The 8315-nt window shown below is 35.8% G+C and overlaps 2 protein-coding genes across 3 annotated transcripts; one reads left to right on the forward strand and one right to left on the reverse strand.

Annotated features, from left to right (window-relative positions):
- Positions 1-259: 259 nt before the first annotated feature.
- On the forward strand, positions 260-1702 carry LOC145223202 (cilia- and flagella-associated protein 144-like). 2 transcript variants are annotated; one of them, XM_080089578.1, is made up of 5 exons: positions 260-425; positions 815-978; positions 1041-1100; positions 1171-1274; positions 1339-1702. In XM_080089578.1, the coding sequence occupies exons 2-5, from the start codon at positions 846-848 to the stop codon at positions 1450-1452; spliced, it is 411 nt and encodes a 136-aa protein (XP_079945704.1). In that variant the 5' UTR covers positions 260-425; positions 815-845; the 3' UTR covers positions 1453-1702. The 2 variants fall into 2 exon arrangements, with proteins under 2 accessions (XP_079945704.1, XP_079945703.1); XM_080089577.1 differs by lacking the exon at positions 260-425 and having other exon boundaries at positions 623-978.
- Positions 1679-4723, reverse strand: LOC145223199 (putative rRNA-processing protein EBP2). The gene is made up of 7 exons (XM_080089574.1): positions 4595-4723; positions 3826-4021; positions 2571-2746; positions 2347-2512; positions 2180-2273; positions 1976-2105; positions 1679-1907 (listed from the first exon to the last, which is right to left on the reverse strand). The coding sequence occupies exons 1-7, from the start codon at positions 4682-4684 to the stop codon at positions 1842-1844; spliced, it is 918 nt and encodes a 305-aa protein (XP_079945700.1). The 5' UTR covers positions 4685-4723; the 3' UTR covers positions 1679-1841.
- Positions 4724-8315: the final 3592 nt, after the last annotated feature.

Genomic DNA, 8315 nt, shown 5'->3' on the forward strand with positions numbered 1-8315 from the left:
AAAACGAACAGATCCTAATGTCCACTGCCTTCGCATATTTTCCAATTATGCTGGTCTGAGACTGAGAGTGAGACTCGGACAGATGGCAGCTCAACCTTTTATACGATTTTTGAACAGCTGACTGGTTTTAACAACTTCGAACTTATTTTCCACACCATTTACGTTAGTGCGATGTCTGTGCCACTGAACTGGTAGAAGTCTACAACAATACCTTCAACTTCAAGTAGAAAAACAAAATGTCGCAGTACTAGAAGGCCGACAATTTGTCAGACTCCATCAAATACGCAATGATGCGTTGCCGACGCGCCCAGTCAACTGTAACCCTTATCTCTTTGTATGACGTGCACAAAGAACAACACAACCAAACTCGGTCGCTGATTGGTCGGTGAGCAGAACTTCCAAACAACAAGCTTCTTGGCAACGGGGTTAGCGTGGGTTAGATTAGCTCAGCAATGCCTGTGCTAGCTGTAAAGTTGTTTAGGATTACTTCAGTGTCAGTGGCTGTTTTTATTTGAGTAATTTGTATGGTTTGCTACTTTCACTAGTGACTCATGTAGGTTAGGCCCGTAAACAGTGTGTTTCCGGGATTTAATGACGCCCTTAGGTAATTGTCGCTACTAATAGACTGTAAAGCAGTCATGAAAGTTTTAGACATATCTTGACTTCCGCTAGCACTTAGTCATAAATTTGCTCGTTTTAATTGATGTACTGTTTAATACATAGCACAGATAAATGTACACGTTTCTGGATGTTATTGTTTAGTCTGCTTAGCCTGCACTGTTTTCGTTATCCGTTTCACTGTACCTTTATCCAGATACGTTCATTGAACAAAGCCTTTAATAACCATGGCCAAGCAAACTCGTGAGAAGGAACCAGTAAATATTGTTCATCAAAATGCAATTTTGTGCGAGACTATTAAGAAGGAAGTAAGAAATCAAAAGCTGTACACAAACTACAGCGTTAATCCGTTTAAGAAAAGTAAGCTCCGTTAAGTAGGCTTTAATGCAAAAGCAATACCCTTAATGTCCTTCTCTTTGCAGTGTACACATTAACCGGTAAACCCAACTCTTACCACGACTCAGCAGACGGCGAAGAAGATGGCAAGTTTAAGTTTTATTGTAACCATGTCTTTGAACGTTCTCGTGGTGCGACCTATTCTGTATTTTTTAGAAAACTTCCTAAAAATCGTTCACAGAGCTTCGCAAGAACCCGTGCACAAGTATATTCAGCCGCAAACAGAGGCACAAGAATATGGTTGGATGCACAGGCCACTGGTATGTAAATTTCTGCGCGCATTTAGTTGCAGTACTAATGGTAATCTTTTTGACGATTCATTAGGTGCAGCACAGCCGTGAAGACCGACGACTCAATTTTCCACGTCAAAATTCAGAGATAACCAAATACATGGACGCCGCATGGCGACTGAAAGAACAAACAGAAAACCTGCAGTAGCTTAATAACACTCCGTATCCGAAGCACTTTTTTATATTTTCGTATGTTCGTACTCAACCACTGTCCCATAGCCATCCAACTGTATTACATGTTTAGAAATAGGAAATTCAGCTCTACCTGAACTGGTGACCAAATTTACGTTGGTTTTCACTACAAAACCTCGGCATATGCATTGTAACGTGATTTCATCCAATCCTTACAAACTGTTGTTGTAACACAATTATCGTGCAATACAACCAAGTCAGGTTTATTGGCATTGAAAGATTTCAAAGACTTCAAGAGCAGTAAGAATGCAGGCCAACATGTTTCGTCGCACCTCAACCAGCTGTTACTGGGCGAGCAGCAGTAGGCATGAAAATAGAGTTGAAAAACTAAGCGATGACCAGAGATCATTTGTTTTTGTTTCGATTTCGCATTTGAACCCTTCTGTTTTTTCCCGGGCGTTGGGTATTTTTCTGTTGACAAAATACTTGTGTTCATGGTGTGTTTTAATACACCACAAGGTTATGAATTCAACTGTTACCTTGCTATGAACATGTTTCTTAAATCCTGAAACATCGTTTGCACTTTTGTTGTTGTTCCGTTTCATACCACGCTTTTTACCTCCGAAGCCATATTTCTTATTTTTGGATGCCCGCTTTGGATTTAGTTTCCTTGAACAGCAAGATATGTCAACATGAATGGGAGATCGCAGTCAATATATGTAATGGAAAAGTTTAGTTCTTACTTTTGCTGTTGAAGCTTTTGTAACTGAGATAGTTTCTTCCCACCCTTTTGTTTGTCATCAGGTTCATCTAGGAAATCCAAGCTTTTTGTCTGACCTGAAATGTTTGCATTGTACACATTACACACAAAACCTTCACCATGAAATGCACACATTAAACAAAAACGAACCTTTACGATATTTCTTTACAGATTTAAGCAATTCTTTTTTCTTTTGATGCCTTTCAATAGTGACAGAATGTTGAACTTGTTTACCATACTTTCGCAATTTAAAGTTGGTCTTGTTCTTTTCTGCTGTTTCTCGCTGGCGTTGTAGAGCAAGCAGTTTTTCACGAACCTAACCAAATCAAATATCATTAAATTATATTTGTAACTTACATTTGTTTCTTTCAAACCTTTTTCATGTGATCATCTTTTTTGGCCATTTCAGCAAAATAGTCTTCAGGTCTTTTCGTTTTTACCCCATCACCATGTAGGCGCTTCATTGCAAAAATAACTGCAGATTTGGCTTGTTCATAAAATGTGATCTCTCGCTGAAAGTCATTGTGTACATCTGTGTCACCATCCTCCACTTAATAAAAAACATTTTTAGGTATGCCTTTAGAGACAAGTGCAGCCATGATTTAATTCATACACATATATTCAACATTTTCTCGAAACAAGAAGTAAATTAGGTTAGTCCACATCAATTTACACAATTAAAAATGATGAATAAATTTCATTTTTTTAAATGCATTTGAACACAGCCTAACTGATACATAGGAATATCAATAAAACAAAGTGTTCAAGGCTTAGAAGAAACAAGCAACAAGACAAAACAGCTGGTGATTTATAACGCTTTGTTGTTCAGTATATATTTATTATCTGAATAGTCGATGACATATGTTATGGTGTTTTTTGCGACCTGAATGTTTGCCTAAAACTGCTGTATGTAGAGATAGTTAAAGGAGGAAAGATGACAAGTGTGCTGGTGGCAATGTGAGCGAAGGGCACTGTGAGTAAACAAATATTTTAATAGGGGTGACACAAAATGGGTAAGTTTTTTATTTGCTGGTTCATTTATATCCTAATGATGTGGAACATTTGTTATGCCAAAAAAAAATGTGTCATAATAATAATTCTTCAATGTTTGTTCTTTGTGGCTGCCAATATATTTAAACTTGGTTATTTGCTGGCATATGGTTATGACCTTAATGCAGTGGTTCTCAAACTGTGAGTAGCTTTCTGCTATATATACTTAATTCAAGCCACTTCAAGAATTGCTTATCACTGACCGAAGTGATCAGCCCTGTTTTTTTTTTGCAGAACCAATGTCTACGACATTTTTTAGGAATTGCTAACATGCTGTCATCATAAATTAGCCACCGTGGTCAAGAAGAACTCTTCGTCTACCCATTTAAACAAGATTTCAGTGGCACAGAGTGATAGAAAAGGTTGCCAGGTGGTACGCAATCAGTATAAGTTTGAGAACCACTGCCTTGATGCAAGAATTTGATGTTGATAAGAGTATTGCAATAAACAGTACATAATATAATTCATTTTTTGACCCATATATTTTTGTTTAACTGTGTTTTCAATCTGTCATTTTAAGTGGCACATGAACAAAAGTTTGCACACTGCTACACACTTTTTGAATTTATGTATAAATACCTTCATCAGCATTGTTCTCCTTGTTGTCGTGAGGTTGCACTGTAACATCTAACCTCTCTATCCACTCAAGATTAGTCTGTTTAATTTCTTCTAGCTTTTGTTTTAGTCCATCTAAGTTGTTGATAACAGGAGCGGGCGCTGTTATCGGACGAACTAGACCAGGCTTGAGAAGACCAGATGCATATGCAACTTGTAACTGCAAATAAAAGTAATAAAAAATCAATGCAAATAAGAACCAAAATATCCAAACTGTTTCACAGCAAACCAGATAGCTTAGAAGCCTCAAATAAATAAGACATAACAGTTTAAACACTAGTTTATTGTAAATTTAAGCTTTAAGCAGTAAATTTAATTTGTAAAAGCAGTCTAATGATAACAAAATGTGATAATAAAATACATTTTAACTTTAATGATGAAAATAACGTTTTGGCAAATGCTCAAGCCATCACTTATATTACGGCTGTTATTTTCATCATTACACTTACGAACAGATTCGTACATAGTGTTCCACAATTCAAATTGTAATACAATTTATGCTATTTGGTGAACTAAACTTTTGAAGTCTTATTTTAGAATGTTTTTGGAAAGTAATGAATAAGTTGAATGACATAAAAACGTTTCCTAAAAATGTATTTGATTCCTCAAGAGTTAAGAGTATTTTATACCTTTGTGTTAGAAAAAGAAAAGACAAATCAATTTTTTATTTGCAATATTAGAAACACAAATCATTATTTGTTTGTACTGACAATCTACGTAAAACGTGTGCTACCTCTTTGTCAGAATCTCCATCACTTGCATCCTCATTTAACCTTGGCACATGAAACTCTTCGTCAGAAATATCACTCTCCATATCACTCATTTTTAGTTCAAATATAACTGTGGAACAACAATTGAATAATTAGAAGCAAAATAACACAGCGGCATTTCAAATGTATTGGTTCGTGCAATAAACTAGTAACTAGATATCAATTAGCACAAAATTGTTTCAACTGGAATCAAGCTACGGTATTCTGAATATTATCTAAGATGACCGAAACGCAATTTTTTTCATGGTAATTATATAATATTTGCCAAGATACCAAAAATAAAAAAAATAATTTGATAAGCGGTAAATTTTAATCAGAAAGTCATGCCAATAAACTACTTATAATCTCGAAATAAAAGCCACACGCTCCTGGTAAATCTCATACCATCTTGCACGTTTGTCGTATCCAACATAAATGCTTGTGGCGCACGTGTTTTTGTAATGTTGTTTTTTATCTTTTTCGTGATGAAAATTTTCGAACACTTTTTCGTCAAAAAAAATTGATTAATTATTATCAAAAGTATTTTGTTTAAGCTACATGACCTCAGCCGAGAATAAAAATGCGACTTATTCTCGCTTGTTAGGCGGCGCACCAGAGTAGGCTACGGCTAAGTTCGTTGTATTGGCAACTGAACACACGGGTCTCCCATAAAATACGCAATCTACTAATAAAACTTATGCAAATGTTGACAGTTAAGGCTATTGGGGTCGAGGTGAAGGTTTGTAACAAAAATAACATTTTAATCCAATCTCAGACGCCCGTTTTGATATAATCACTATAGCGTACTTTCATGTTGCCCAATAGGCCTAAAATCGACGATGACAAAACTACTCAAACGTCGAACAGACAAAGGGATGTTTAAGTAGGGATTAAATCACGAGCTTTTGGAAGCCAAAGTTTTAAAATTATTTTTTTAGTTGAAGGGTCTTTCGTTTGGAATGATGCTCGTTGGCAAAATCGTGAAGTGCCTTGTGTTTCTCAACAGGGCTTACGGCAAGAATTTGCACAATGTGCGCCAAAATGTGCAGGTCGAAATGTGCGCACATTTTTCGAAAATGTGCAGGTGCCAAAATGTGCAGGGTAAAATGTGCGCACATTTTTCGAAAATGTGCAGGTGCCAAAATGTGCAGGTCAAAATGTGCAGGTGCCAAAATGTGCAGGTTAAAATATGCGCACATTTTTCGAAAATGTGCAGGTGCCAAAATGTGCAGGTCAAAATGTGCAGGTGCCAAAATGTGCAGGTCAAAATGTGCAGGTCAAAATGTGCAGGTGCCAAAATGTGCAGGTCAAAATGTGTAGGTTAAAATGTGCAGGTCAAAATGTGCAGGTCAAAATGTGCAGGTCAAAATGTGCAGGTCAAAATGTGCAGGTGCCAAAATTTCTCCCTTTCATACTAAAAAAGTCTTTCTGTCCCTTTCACACAAACAATTTTTTGTCCCAATTACATAATTATTATATATCTTTCCCTGCATTTTTATTTTAAATAGTGTTCTGTGCAAATCAATTAACTTATATAGGTATGTTATTTTTCTTGTTAAATGCAGTGGATTAAGTTTTTTAACTGAACAGAATATGACCCTTCAGGGCAAAAATAACTGAAAATACAATGTGGTTTCAAACAAATGCAGTGGTAAATAACTGATGCCTATATAAATGGTGAGAACTTATACTTTTGCATTGCACATCCATCATTTTTTTCATGACATCTCAGTATTATCCTTTTCTAAACCCGTTTTGTTACCATTGTACATATTTTTTACCAAAAATATAATACAGAATGCCCACAGCGGTCTCAAAAAAATATTTTCCCTATCCTAATATTCTTTCTGGCTGTTTCAGTCTCTTTATCTCTCTAATTGTTCACGCCAGGTTTAGTTTGTTTATTTATTTGCAATCCCACATGAAACATACACCTTTTTCGTTCATAATGGCAATCATCTAGTTTCTGTATATTAGTCAGGAAACAATTACAAATTTTGCAAAAGCATCTAATGATATTTTGGTGTATTATGATATTCCTACAGTAGGTCTTTTTAGCCATCTGGTCCACACAATAGCAAGTCAGAAGCAATAACATGAATGTTTTAGCAAACTTAAAATTAGGGCATCACATCAAGTATTTGTGTGGGTTTCAAAATTAACCTAATTAAATACCCATATACCAAGTTATGTCATGTAAATGAGCCTCAAAGAAATAAAAAATGTCAAACATTAAGTTGGGCAACTGTGTGGTTGTCCTTTTCTTTTTGAATGTTGTCATTTGAGTTTCTTCCAAAGACACATATATAGTCCTTTTGTGCAGTATAACCCAAAGGATGGAAAACTTTCTAATAATTCATTTGTTTCATTGAATAAAAATCACTGGACAGCTGGGTCTTTGACTTGGTTTTGAGTTTAATAACAGTATACTCATATGGTAGTCCAGCAACTTCTAGAATTTCACATATGTCTTTTTTGGAAACTCTGTGAGGATCAGTGTAACTTTTGCAATGCAGTAAAAATCTAGCTTGTTGGCTGGCCGTAAACATCCTGTCAGGCATTTACGCACTTTGTAAAAGTTGCAGTAACTCATAAAAGGATAAGCGAGACCTCCAGACTTTGGCTCCACTAAAGAAATCAGCTGGCCCTGTGGTCGCATGGTTGACAACATGCTGACAATTTTGATAACTTCCGTAAACTAGTTTTTTGCCTTGAAAAAACATATCCTCATAAATACTCTGTTGTGTCTAACTCTTTGTTACTTATCATAGCAATTTGACTTGTGTTTTCTGCACCAGTTTCCTTGGTGGTTATGATGTCTAGCAATTGTTTTGGTGCCTTGAATTTTTCTTCAAATAAACTTAATTTTTGATTCACAAAATTTACCCTTTGTTGACAGTTTAAAATGAGTAACTTTGGAAAAAAACATGATCTTTGTTCAAGCTTGACCTTTCGTCTGTCCAGAGTTCCTGGTCGAGGCCAAAGTCGTTGAACATCAGTTCAAAGATACAGCCAGTTAGGAAAGTTCTATTTTTACCAGACTTTAAATCAATTAGTAATAAACTTTATGCACCCTTTAATATGTTAGGTAAAATCACTTCAAAGCGTTTAAAGAAGTACTAAAAAGATAAAACGTACATTAAATACTCTCCAACAGCACAATCACAACCACGTAGTAACATTATACAGGGTAGATGCATAAATCTGACCATACAAGCCCAGCTTTGTCATTTGCTTGCTCTTAAAGCACCAAACTCAATGCAAGCATCCGACAAGCGTGTAGTGTTAATCAAGCGTGACGGAAACAATAGCTGGACTGTCATATGAGTATACTATTGTCTAATTGTAAAATCTATAGAAGCTGGGCAGGCTACAAGCTAACAGGCCTTAAATTAAAAACAATAAAGTCAAACCGATTGAGGTGACGATCGTGTACATATCTAGTCTGAAAAACAGTGTTTCCTATTTCCTGAATGCTAGATAATTTCACGCTTTGCCATATCTAACAAACACAACATGCATTTTTACAAGTTTCTCTTAAATCCGATTTTAATTTATAGGTCATAACTTATAACTAATATTTTTGGCACAATTTATGACCACAACAATAGTTTGACGTTAAATATCAATACTTCATTTGAGCGACTGCACATTTTGGCACCTGCACATTATGACTTGCACATTTCGGCACCTGCACATTTTGAC

This window comes from Phallusia mammillata, chromosome 4, assembly GCF_965637545.1.
Source record: "Phallusia mammillata chromosome 4, kaPhaMamm4.hap1.1, whole genome shotgun sequence".
NCBI lineage: Eukaryota > Metazoa > Chordata > Ascidiacea > Phlebobranchia > Ascidiidae > Phallusia > Phallusia mammillata.

Bases quoted from the DNA above. Each gene is read 5' to 3' on its own strand.
- LOC145223202 (XM_080089578.1), top strand. From the start codon at position 846: ATGGCCAAGCAAACTCGTGAGAAGGAACCAGTAAATATTGTTCATCAA. The intron at 979-1,040 runs GTAAGCTCCGTT...TTCTCTTTGCAG, and splicing joins CGTTAATCCGTTTAAGAAAA to TGTACACATTAACCGGTAAA. The intron at 1,275-1,338 runs GTATGTAAATTT...ACGATTCATTAG, and splicing joins GTTGGATGCACAGGCCACTG to GTGCAGCACAGCCGTGAAGA.
- LOC145223199 (XM_080089574.1), bottom strand. From the start codon at position 4,684: ATGAGTGATATGGAGAGTGATATTTCTGACGAAGAGTTTCATGTGCCA. The intron at 2,513-2,570 runs GTTTGAAAGAAA...TGATTTGGTTAG, and splicing joins AAGATGATCACATGAAAAAG to GTTCGTGAAAAACTGCTTGC. The intron at 1,908-1,975 runs GTAACAGTTGAA...TTTTGTCAACAG, and splicing joins AGAAACATGTTCATAGCAAG to AAAAATACCCAACGCCCGGG.